A 13,055-nucleotide genomic window follows, 5' to 3' on the forward strand; every position below is an offset into this window, starting at 1 on the left:
AGATTCTGTGCTCCCAGTGCAGGGGGCCCGGGTTCAATCCCTGGTCAGGAAGCTGGATCCCACATGCAACTAAGACCTGGCACAAAGTAAACTAAAGAAACACTTTTTTAAAACAGAAAGTAGTTGGCAGCATAGTTTACTTTCTGATGCTATTTTCAACAGCAAGGAGAAAAAAAAAGTCCCTTGCTACCTAGTTTTAGGTCTAATAACATGACTGCTTGTGGGAAAACTAATTAGAACCACTAATAATTCCACTGACCTTCTCTGACTTGGAAACACCTAGTAACAGATACTGTATCCTCATGAGACAGGGCTCAGCTTCCATGCTCAGAGCATTAGCAGCAAGCGGATAGCTCTTTTAATTAAATGTTTGATACAATTAAATAAACAGCAAAATTCCTGGAGTAAATAAGCTAAGTGCTCCCAGAAGATTAATGGCAAATACACCAAGAAAGTCTGCAAAATAAAAATCTATATTGAATCAATTTATTTTAATACCGTATGCAAGTGTATTTATTTTTTGTTTGTTTTAATCATGAGTATCTATGTAACAACTCAGGTTTATAATACTTTTCAGCCATTTGCAGCATTAGTGCTTGCTGTTGGAGCCCGTGGTGTGCTCAGATGACCTTGGGGTTAAATTATACATAGAGGAATTCATTCCCCTCGAAATTATAAAAGAAGTTGGAATGTTGGTGGCGACCCTCTACAAAATGTTGGGTGTTACCGTGGTTACTGAAATCTGTCTCTGGGAGACAGATTGCTGTAGTGGAAAAAGCAACACCATAGGGGTCAAACGAATCTAGGTTCAAATCCTGGCCTGCAAAACACATAGGGGTCAAACGAATCTAGGTTCAAATCCTGGCCAACAGTAGTTGTATGGCCTTCAGAGCATCTGTCTCTCCATGGCCTAATTTCCTGATAGAGGGGTTTAATACCGTTCTGGCAAGGTTGATATGAGGATTAGGGATAATCCTCACACCGTGCCTGGCACATGGCAGGTAATCCTGTTATAAATGTTCTTTCTTCCCTCGCCTCTCCACTCCTCCAGCCCCTCTCTGCTGCCTCTCCCCGCTTCTTCTCCTCCCCCTCCTCTTGACCATCACCGTTGCCTGATTCGAACCATCCCTCCTTTCTGGGGTCTGGAATGTTATTGCACCAACAGTGATAGAGGGAGTTCGGGGACTGTACCTTGTGGACGAGCCCATGAATGTGTTCTCATGGACTCATGCTGGGTGAGCCTCGTTCACCACCCTCATTGGCTGAATGGAGGCCTCTGAGCCTCTCCTCCCTCTTAAGGGCCGGGGCAGTTTGATGCTACATCTGGAAGCATGGGGCTTCCCAGGTGGCTCAGTGGTAAAGAATCCTCCAGTGCAGGAGACACAGAGACATGGGTTCGCTCCCTGGATTGGGAAGATGCTCTGAAATAGGAAATAGCAACCCACTCCTGTATTCTTGTCTGAGAAATCCAATGGACAGAGGAACCTGGCAGGCTACAGTCCAAAGGGTCGCAAAGGGTCAGACACGACTGAAGCAACTTAGTATGAATACACGTGATCTTATTGATGGAGGAGACCTCTGCACCACCCCTTCCTGGGCTGGAGCCCACATTTGTTTCTTCTGCACTCTCAACTCTCTGGAAGAAAGTTACCTTGGAAATCCATTCCTGTAAGAAACACATAGAGAGTACATCATGGGAAAAGCAGGGCTGGATGAAGCACAAGCTGGAATCAAGATTGCCAGGAGAAATATCAACAACCTCAGATATACAGATGATACCACCCTTATGGCAGAAAGAGAAGAACTAAAGAGTCTCTTGATAAAAGTGAAAAAGGAGAGTGAAAAAGTTGCCTTAAAGCTCAACATTCAAAAAACTAAGATCATGGCATCCAGTCCCATCACTTCATGGCAAATAGATGGGGAAACAATGGAAACAGTGACAGACTTTATTTTGGGGGGCTCCAAAATCACTTCAGATGGTGAATGCAGCCATGAAATTAAAAGACACTTGCTCCTTGGAAGAAAAGTTATGACCAACCTAGACAGCATATTAAAAAGCAGAGACATTACTTTGCTGACAAAGGTCCATCTAGTCAAAGCTATGGTTTTTCCAGTAGTCATGTATGGGTGTGAGAGATGGACTATGAAGAAAGCTGAGCACCAAAGAATTGGTGCTTTTGAACTGTGGTGTTGGAGAAGACTCTTTAGAGTCCCTTGAACTGCAAGGAGATCCAACCAGTCAATCCTAAAGGAAATCAGTCCTGAATATTCATTGGAAGGACTGATGCTGAAGCCGAAAACTCCAATACTCTGGCCACCTGATGTGAAGAACTGACTCATTGGTAAAGACCCTGATGCTGGGGAATTTTGAAGGCAGGAGGAGAAGGGAACAACAGAGGATGAGATGGTTGGATGGCATCGCCGACTCGATGGACATGAGTTTGAGCAAGCTCCGGGAGTTGGTGATGGACAGGGAAGCCTGGTGTGCTGCAGTCCATGGTGTTGCAAAGAGTCAGACACAAATGAGGGATGGAACTGAACTGAAGAAACACAGAGGGTGCCCTTAACACTAGGCCCTGGGCTTCCTGCAAGCGTCGTCCTTGCCCCTAGCTATTTGTCACACTGTAGGTTAGGACGCTTTAGGGAGTCGTGACATTAATTTACAGATGGTGGCCATTAAAAATGTAGTTCACCATGGCTGACATTAGAGGATAATCCCAGGTAGAAAGCGTGCTGTGATGTGGTATGTGTCTGTGTGTGTGCAGGGCAGAGATGGAAGATGTGTCATGAGTCATGCTTTTAAAAGTTTGACAGCCTTTAGCTGAACAGGAAAAGGTTCCTCCATCTGGGTGCCAGGCTGAGTTTAGAGTGGGTGATGGTACAGTCAAGGCCAGAGAAGTGTAGAAATGCATCCCCAAGGTGGACTCCCTCTCTCTATTGTTCTGCAAACCAAAGGCAAAGAAGGAAAGGATCTCAAAGAGCTGCGTGCCTCCTCAGCTACAGATGGTGAGTGAAGGGGAAGGCAGTTAGGCAAACAGGCCATCGATGTCTCAGGAGATTGGGAGCGGCTGCTACAAGGCCTAGATTTATGAGAAGAGCCGCTGCCTTTGTGCCCCCGAGCAGACAGCTGCCATGCCATTGCGCTGGGGTAGCGCCTCCCCCTCCGAGGTGATGGGTTGTGACGCTGCTTGCCTGAGTGAGTGCAAAGAGCATTCTGTTGTCTGCACACACACACAAACACACACACACTCCCAACGCAAGGCTCCCAGCAGGAGGATCTCATTTGGACAATGTATGGCCCCTTCCCCCCAATCCAGTTACGGCTGCTTATTAGGCAGCAGCATACCTAATTTAAGGGGGACAATCTGCAGCTGGAAATTTTAATTAACAGTGAAATGAAGTGTGAGTCTGGAAAAAGGAATAATGGTTTCCACGGGCCTCATCCTGGGGTAAACTTGGACGCTTCCTTAGGCAGCTCTCAGTTCCGTGGAAGAGGTGCTGGCCTGGGACTCTGAGAGACCTCTGGACCCCAGTGCTGGTGCTGCCAGAGGTTCACTGGCTGTCCTTCCCTCTGGGTTTCAAGGTCCTCACCTCTAAAAGAGGAGAGATCACTAGTGAGGGTCCCAGAGGATTGATAGAGTTCAGACCTTAGGGCTACTTACAAGGAGTGTAATCTTAAGAACACTTTGGTCACCTGATGTGAAGAGCCAACTCACTGGAAAAGACACTGATGCTGGGAAAGATTGGGGGCAGGAGGAGAAGGGAACGACAGAGGATGAGATGGTTGGATGGCATCACGGACTCAGTGGACCTGTGTTTGAGCAAACTCTGGGAAATGGTGAAGGACAGGGAAGCCTGGTGTGCTGCAGTCCATGGGGTTACAAAGAGTCAGACATGACTTAGTGACTGAGCAGCAACAACAATCTTAAGAAGGTCATGTAACCTCTGTGAGCCTTGGTTTCCTCATCTGTGAAACCAAGCCTCGAAGGTTAGTTTTCTGGCAGAGTTGTTTTAGGGCTTCCCTGGTGGGTCAGGTAAATAATCTGCCTGTCAATGTAGGAGACCTGAGTTCGATCCCTGGGTCAAGAAAATCCCCTGGAGAAGGGAATGGCAACCCACTCCAGTATTCTTGCCTGGGGAATTCCATGGACAGAGGAGCCTGTCAGGCTGCAGTCCATGTGGTCTCAAAGAGTCAGACAAGACTGAGCGACTGACACACACACAGGGTTGTTGTATTAAATGAGCCAATATTTGTTAACGTTCTTGGCACATTGCTGGCCCCAGCCGAGTCCTCAAGAAGTGGTAAGTCATATTATCATCACTTTCTGGTTCCAGAATTCCATATTTCATAGAAAAATGAGGTCCAGGTTACATTTTTTTCCCCCAGGATGATGGTAGAAATGAAAAGTAAGAGTTTTTTTTTTAATTTATTTAAAAATTTGTTTTTAATTGGAAGATAATTGCTTTATAATGTGTTGATTCCTGCCTTGCAACAAGACGAATCAGCTGTGATTATATATATAGATCCCCTCTCTTTTGAGCCTCCCTCCTACCCCCTCATCCCACCCCTCTATGTCATCACAGAGCCCCAGGCTGGCACCCTGTGTTACACAGCGGCTTCCCACTACCACTAGCTATGAACAGTTTTATTTTGTGAGTGCTTCTTCTGTTCTAGACACTATTCTTATTACTTGACAAACACTGTAATTTTAAATCTTCCCATTGACCCCAAGCGGAGAAGGCAATGGCACCCCACTCCAGTGCTCTTGCCTGGAAAATCCCATGGATGGAGGAGCCTGGTAGGCTGCAGTCCATGGGGTCGTGAAGAGTCGGACACGACTGAGTGACTTCACTTTGACTTTTCACTTGCATGCATTGGAGAAGGAAATGGCAACCCACTCCAGTGTTCTTGCCTGGAGAATCCCAGGGACGGGGGAGCCTGGTGGGCTGCCATCTCTGGGGTCACACAGAGTCGGACACGACTGAAGTGACTTAGCAGCAGCAGCATTGACCCCAAGAGGGAAGTACTGATGAGTTTCCTACTCTGCCGACAGGAAATAAGTGGAAACAGTGGGAAGGGAAGTGACTTCACTAAGACTCCACAGTCTGTAAGGGACTGATTTTGGAACCTGTGAAGCTGAGCTCACACTTAATAACCATCGCCTTGTGCTGTCTCTAGATTTTAACTGTATTTCCAGGACTTAGACCCAGTCTTCTGGACGCCTAATCTGATTAGATTACCCCAAACACTGAAGGTGTGAGCAGATGTCAGAGAGGAAGAAAACCTTTCTCTCTCCTTCTGGATTCTTCTGCCTGGTCTTAGAATTAAATTAACGTGAGGCAGACCAACAGGAGAAACTCTAATTTAATTTTGAATGCACAGGAACCCCCTCCCACCCCCCGCCGACTTACATGAGAGGTTCAGAGACAGAAAGATAAAATCAGGAAGGTGTGCCATCCCAAGCTAAAGAGTAGAGTAGGAGCCTGGGGCTGTAGAGGGAGGTGGGTGATTCACAGGATGATGAGAAGAGCAGATGTTCAGTAATTAAATGTTTGCCTGTCATAGGTCATAAAATGTTATTTCTGATAATCGTTCTTCTTACAGGCAAGGCCCCCAGTTTAAATTCTTTAAGGGAAGGGGGAAAAGTTTCTCTTGAGCCCATGGGATCTTGAATGCCTTCAGCTCAAAATAATTCACATGCCAAATTGGCGTATCTGGGGGAGGGATAAATTAGGAGCTTGGGATTAGCAGATACAAACTACTGTATATAAAACATAAACAGCAAGTTGTACTGTATAGCCCAGGGAACTGTGTTCAACATCTTGTAATAAACTATAATGGAAAAGAATATGTATATATGACTGAATCACTTTGCTGTATACCAGAAGCTCACACAATATTGTAAATCAACTCCAGTTCAATAAAAAAAATTTTTTTTTAAAAGAATGGAAAAATTCAGGACCAGACAGCTTCGCTGGTAAATTTTACCAGTTTAAAGAAGAATTGACACCAATCCTTCTCAAACTCTTCAGAAAAATATAGAGTAAGGGAACACTTCCTAATTTATTCTATGAAGCCAGTATTTTTCCTTGATAATAAAGTAAACAAAGATATCACAAGGGAAAAAAAATGATGGGCCAATGTCTTGTTGCTTTGGGTCTTCCCAGGTGGCTCAGTGGTAAAAAAAAACCTGCCTGCAGGAGGTTAAATGCCTGAGATGCGAGACATGGGTTTGATCCCTGGTTTGGGAAGATCCCCTGGAGTGGGAAATGGCACCCCACTCTAGTATTCTTGCCTGATAAATTCCATGGGCAGAGGAGCCTGGCAAGCTACACTCCATGGGGTCACAAAGAGTCAGACAGGACTGAGCACAAGCTCATCGTTGCCTTATAATGTTGTGTTAGTTTTTCCTGCACAGCAGAGTGAATCCCCTCTTCCCGGGATTTCTTTCCCATTTAGGTCACCACAGAGCATGGAGCAGAGTTCCCTGTGCTCTACAGTAGGTTCTCATTAGTCATCTGTTTCATACATAGTACTGTATATATGTCAATCCCAATCCATCCCACCCTCCTCATCCTCCCCTGGTGTCCGTACATTTGTTCTCTACATCTTTTTAAAATATTGATGCAAAAATGCTCACCAAGATACTAGCAACCCAAATCAAGCAGGAGCATATAAAAAGAATAAGATGTCATGACCAAATGAGATTTATCCCAAGAATGTGTAGGTGATTAAACATATGAAAATAAGTTGATGTAACACACAACATAAATAGAGTGAAAAAAATAACCACATGATCAAAGTGGGACATCTTGGGGAGGACTGTTCTGAACAGACAATCTCAGTCAGTCAGGGAAGATGAGGGGAGCATGGACAGCGAGCCATTACAGAGGCTCAGGAGCCGTACTGGACATGGGTATGTCCGGGAAACTAATGGCTAGTATGGAATCCAGCTCAAGAAAACTTCATGGAGCCTGGCATTGTGCCTGGGATGGGTTGCTGTTGTTTTAGTTGCTAACTTGTGCCAGACTCTTTTGTAACTCCATGGACTGTAGCCTCCAGGATCATCTGTCCATGGGATTTCCCAGGCAAGAATACTGGAATGTGTTGACATTTCTTTCTCCAGGGGGTTTTCCCAACCCAGGGACCGAATCTGTGTCTCCGCCATTGATAGGCAGATTCTTTACCACTGAGCCACCAGAGAAGCCCCTGGCATGTGTTAGGCCCTTGATAAGTACTGCCTGCTGCATGCATGAATAAATGAATGAATGAATGATGGCTAGAGAATGAGTAAATGATAACATAGAATCATTGTAAGGGAAGAAAAATGACTGTCCCTCTACCCTTCTAGGTTCTTGGTTGAGACCTCCACTCCCCATAAAAAAAAAAAAAAAAGAGATTAACAGGAGAAAAACATGTATACCTCCCATGTATATGGGAGATACCCAAGAAAACTGAGGAACTCCCTAAAATAGCCCAAACCACCAGCTTAAATTTTATCTTCAGCTGAAGTCATAAGAAAGATGCGGTGAGGATTGGGGATGTGTGGCAGGGGGGAAGGAAGGTTCTAGGAGGTGACCAAGAAAAGCAAGTAAGCAAGGGTACGGTCATGATGCAGATTTCAGTCACTGCCTTCTCCACTGATAAGAGTTTTAGAGATTTAGTCATTGTCTTCTTCCAGGTTACAGAGAGGAAGACATCCTTATAAATGTAAGATTTTTGCTTCTTCCAAAAAGGTTAACTTGGACTCAGTTTTCAGTTTCTCCTGTGTCTGCTCTATCTTAAAAAAAAAATAACCAGCCCCCCAAAAATCCATATGACAGAGAGGCATATTTGGGGATGGCAAATTCTGCTCCCCTTCATCATCTTCTGTTGGAATGTATTGGAAGGAATTGTAAATGGAGTCCAAGGATGGAAGTGATTGATGAGGATCTCAGAAAATGTCGCTGTAAAACTGATGAATGAGCTAATGTCATACATTAACTCCAGCTCAACTAGCATTTCCCGGCTTCTCCCTGTGTCCCTACCACTAGGCCAGTCTCTCTAAAATGCCATCCAACAGGCATCTATTGCACACCCAGCCGGGCCCTATGCTGGGCTCCAGGGAACAGTGGGGAACAAGTCAGACTCTGTTTCTGACTTCCTGGAGCTCCCAGACAACTGGAAGGTGTGATTAAGCAGAAAGAAAGCACAGAAATGAATGGGTTTCTTCTGTCCTGCGCTGACGTGTGCCGATGTTTGACTCCTGACACAAGGCAGAGGATGGCTGACTCTTCTTTCTCCTCCTGCTCTCTCTCTCTCTGTCTCTCTGCAGTTTCAGAGACCTCACGACTATTCCCCGCCCTTTCGATTTGGCACGGTGCCCAACGGCAGTACGGAGAGAAACATCCGGAACAACTACCCCTACATGCACCAGTACATGACCAAATTTAACCAGAAGGGAGTCGAGGACGCCTTGGTTAGCTTGAAAACAGGGTAAGGATGGTTTTTCTTTTGCTCTGCAGGCCTGCCCGTCCACGCGCCTTACAGACAATGTCTGTGCGCCTTGGTGCTTGTCTGTTTCCCCATTGTAATTTCTCAAGAGCTGGAGGTCAAGGAGGCCCCCCGCTGAGGGCTGTTTTTTGTTAATCTGATGAGAATCCAAGCCTTCCTTCTGAGTTGTGTTAAGCAAAAAGCAAATCCAGGACACTTTGAAATGCAGAGAACCAGTGGGATCTCTTAAACTGATAAAGAAGTCGGCCCAACTCAGTGGGATTATTTTAGCCATAGGAAGATCTAAGGAGATGGAATTTATATAAAGTGGTTAAAACAAAGTGCTATCAATTTTTATCTGATTTTAGGTAGGGGTTTATGAGGTGTAGCCTTCTGTAGAAGAGTGTCACATTGAGGAAGGAGAAAGGAAATATGGAGAGAAAAGCAGTGAGAACTCAGTCTCTCTAGAGGAACAGTGAACATTCTCGTCTACCTGTTGGCATGGTGGAAGTTAGCAGATGTGAAATAACTGAGGCTGTAAACAGAAGACCTGTTTTATGACCTCAGACAATTAATCAATCACCCTCAGTCTCATATGTGAAGTGGGAATAATGATAAGACCTAATTCTTAGGGGTTTTATGAGGATTAAGAGGAAATTTACTGTAAAGCATTTCAGATAGTGCCTGGCACTGAAACGGGACCTAACTGCTAGTGTTATTTGGTGTAAAGGTTGAATTCTATTCTGTGGACTCTTCAACTTTTTGAAAACTCAGGGATGTGTGAAATGTGTTTTTGAAAGGGTTCCATTAAAAATAATTTTGTTTTAAATGGTGGGATTGTTTAAAGAGGAAATTTTTGCTTATCCAGAAAATTAACTTACATGTACCCTCTCAGCTGTCAGGAATTCTGACAAGTAAAACGGGCTGCAGTGTATTCTCCTTGCAGATTAACACACAGCCTCTTTCCCTTGGCTTTTCTGCCAGGCATTGAGAAGGTCTTGCTGCTTCTTTTTTTCCGGTGGGGCGGAGGGACCCCTCTGCATCATGCCCGGATCTCTGCATCATTTCCAGGAGCTGAGGCCAATGGCATTTTGTCTTGCAGTCTCCTTAGGATCTCTTGGTATCTCAACAGGGGCTGGGAGAGCATTTATTTAGAAGTCGAGCCTGTTACTTATCCAAAACTCATTCACACACTGCTCATGACTTTTTAAAAACTTACTGAAAGGCATAACAAAAATTCAGAAAACGTACAAGTGTTAAATATGCAGCTCAATGACTTTGTCCAACTGACCTAACCACCCAGATCCTTCAGCTGTCCTATCTCCCACCTCCTCTCCCTCCTCCAGTCGGTAACTTTTCTTGCCTGTTCACTCGATGCCAGCCCCTGTATGCCAGCTGTTGCCCCAGACTACAGTACTTTTCAAGGCGCTGTCCTGTAAGATTAGAAATGTTTTCTTTATTTTTTGTGCTTGTTTGTTTTTTATGCATTATTTGCATGAAAAGTATTATAAACCTATTACAGTACAGTACTATATAGCCAAGTGAGTTAGCTGGGGACTAAGCTAACTTTGCTGGACTTACAAACAAATTGGATTTAATGAACTCGCTCTTGGAATGGAACTTGTTCCTATGTAGGGGACTTACTGTACTGTCTTCCATCTACCATCCTCACTTCTAAAACCATAGGTTCTTTTGCCCTGTTATTCTAACATATAACGAAATCACGTTTTCTTTTTGGATTGCCCTTTTTCTGGCTCACCATTCTGTTAGCGGGGTCACTGCATGTCTTTCTGGTTCTTTCAGTCCCATTGCTACGCAGAATGTTTGGTGTGGGGATGCACCACAATGCGCACATCTCTTCTAACCGCGATGGACGTGGGGTGGTGTTCCACGTGGGGCTATTGTGAGTCAAGCTCCTTAGGGCTTTTTCCTACACATCTTTTGTTGCACAGGCGAATACATTTTCCTTGTTATATACCTAAGAGTGGAATTGCCAAACTATAGAGTGTGGGATGTTCACTTTCGGTAGATATCAGAAAAGACAGATTTTTGATGACTTTTTAGCTTAGCCACAGGCGTGAGTTTTTATTTGTTTCCACTGTGGTATTTTCATCAATATATACTGTTATTCTGAACAGACCATGAGGATAAATGTGAGGACAATAGTTAGGAACAATGGTTGAAGGCTGACTGGTCTCCTCTTCATCTATCTGTCACCCAGAGGACAAAATAGGTTTTTTTTCTTTTTTTCAATTTTTTTTAATAATACAAACAAAAAAGAGTAGAGATATACAAACCATCCCTGGCCATAAATTGTACGAATTGTTCTCGGGAAGCCATATAATGATTATAACATCCATCTTAGCAAACTTGGGCAGATGGTGGGTTTATTCTACGTTCAATCTCCAGAGAGGAGAATGCATGACATTGTTACTTTAAACGCAGAAACTAGAGCTAAAGGGGTGTGTCTTTTTTTTTTTTTAAAGAAATAACCACACACACTGTTACAGGTGAGGGCACTCCTCCTTATACTTGGAGATTCTGTCTCAGTGGAGTTGATGTTAGGGCAAATCACTTATATGTTTAACAGGCTTCTCAGATAATTATTTAAATCAAATTTTGAATAGATAGTTCATTTACACAAATCAAAAATAAAAAATTAAACAGTGGAGAGCCCTCCTTTCACACTGTGCCTTTTTTACCTAGGACCCTCTGCGCATGCGTGCTAAGTTGCTTTAGTCGTGTGACTCTTTGCGACCCCATGGACTGTAACCCACCAGGCTCCTCTGTCCATGGGATTCCCCAGGCAAGAATACTGGAGTGGGTTACAATTTCCTCCTCCACGGGATCTTCCTGACCCATGGATCAAACCCACGTCTCCTACATCTCCTGCATTGGCAGGCATGTTCTTTACCGCTATACCGTCACCTGGGAAGCCCCAGTACCCTACGAACTAATCACCTTTACTGCTTTTCCTGTGTATCCTTCCAGATCTTTCTCTATCAAAGCATAAACAGCTGCAGAGATTTTTTTTTGTTTTACAGATTTATAGTCTTTTTCATTGTGTGAGTGTACCATATGGTATTTCATCAGTCCCCTACTGATGGATATTTAGGATATCATTTTTTGTTTTTGTTGCAAACAATACTGCAGTGAATATTCTTACATGTGCGTCACATCCATTGTAGGAGAAATTTCTTGGATTGCTGGGTAAAAGACTACACACAGAGCTGTGATTTTGACAAACATTGACAAATTTCCCTCCCAAGGAAATTCACCTTTACCCCCTGCTGTATAAACGTACCTGTCTCCCCAAAGTCTTTGTCAACACAGCGCGTCATCAGTCTTTGAAAATTTTGCAAAGATAATAGGTAAAACATGTGCCAACATTTAATTTTGCACTTTTTATTATCCGTAATTTTTTTTTTTTTGCCAAATGTAATTAAAAGCCTTCTGCAACTACTTTTTTGAAAGCATTCATTATTTTTTTCTCTTGTTTTGATGATCTTTTCTTATTAATTTATCTATTAGAGAAATGAGCCCTTTATTTGTGGTGTGATTACAAATGTTTGTCCCAGTTTTCTGTTGTTGTTACTTTATCTTTTGAGCTTGCAGATAATTTTTTTTTCCTGTGGAGATTTATATTTTATATAGTCACACTCATCAGTCTTTTTTTTTTTTTTCATCACTGATTTTGAGTGGTAATTCAAAACTCCTTTTCACTCAGATATAAAATAGTTTTATCCTCTTCTATTTTGGTTGCATTTTTAATATTTGGAATTTTTCTTGGTCTAAAGTATGAGACGGCCTTCCCTGGCGGCTCAGATGGTAAACATACTACCTGCAATGCAGGAGACCTGGGTTCAATCCCTGGGTCAGGAAGATCCCCTGGAGAAGGGAGGTGGGCATCCACTCTAGTATTCTTTCCTGGAGAATTCCATGGACAGAGGAGCCTGGCAGGCTGCAGTCCATGGGGTCGCAAAGATGACTCCAACTCCTCAAATGATTATGAGAACTGAATTTGAGAACTGCCATCACCAGACTGCACCAAGGTCTGACAGCCTCTGTGTTGATCATGTCTGCTCATCCCATCATGAGACTTCTGTCTTTCAGGTGTCCACTTCACCACACTGAGTTGCCTTTTCCCTTTCCCATCCCATTTTATTTTTAAATTTTTCATTTTGAAATACATTACTTTAAAATCAGATCAGATCAGATCAGTCGCTCAGTCGTGTCCGACTCTTTGCGACCCCATGAATCGCAGTGCGCCAGGCCTCCCTGTCCATCACCAACTCCCGGAGTTCACTGAGACTCATGTCCATCGAGTCAGTGATGCCATCCAGCCATCTCATCCTCTGTCAGGAACTGTATTATGAAATTATTTTATAAGAGTAAATATCATGAGGATATACAGTTTAAGGAATAATAAACTCATTTAATAATAATAATAAAATAAACCCCAGCTTTGAAAAAATAGACATTCCCTTCCTTCACTATGTATAGCATCTCTAGAAGTTTCTCTTCTCAAAAGGTACAGGGAGGTACCCTACGTGCTTCTGGATTGTTGGATTTCAAGATATTC

At 43.6% G+C, this 13,055-nt stretch overlaps 1 protein-coding gene across 1 annotated transcript in view; it reads left to right on the top strand.

Annotated features, from left to right (window-relative positions):
* GRIN2A (glutamate ionotropic receptor NMDA type subunit 2A) overlaps window positions 1-13,055 on the top strand; it is a 435,347-nt gene that overhangs the window by 354,657 nt on the left and 67,635 nt on the right. The window contains exon 10 of the mRNA XM_025275634.3: window positions 8,316-8,476. Within this exon, the coding sequence (XP_025131419.1) occupies window positions 8,316-8,476 (161 nt within the window). The remainder of the gene's footprint in view (window positions 1-8,315; window positions 8,477-13,055) is intronic.

The sequence above is a fragment of the Bubalus bubalis genome, chromosome 24 (assembly GCF_019923935.1).
Source record: "Bubalus bubalis isolate 160015118507 breed Murrah chromosome 24, NDDB_SH_1, whole genome shotgun sequence".
Taxonomy (NCBI): domain Eukaryota; kingdom Metazoa; phylum Chordata; class Mammalia; order Artiodactyla; family Bovidae; genus Bubalus; species Bubalus bubalis.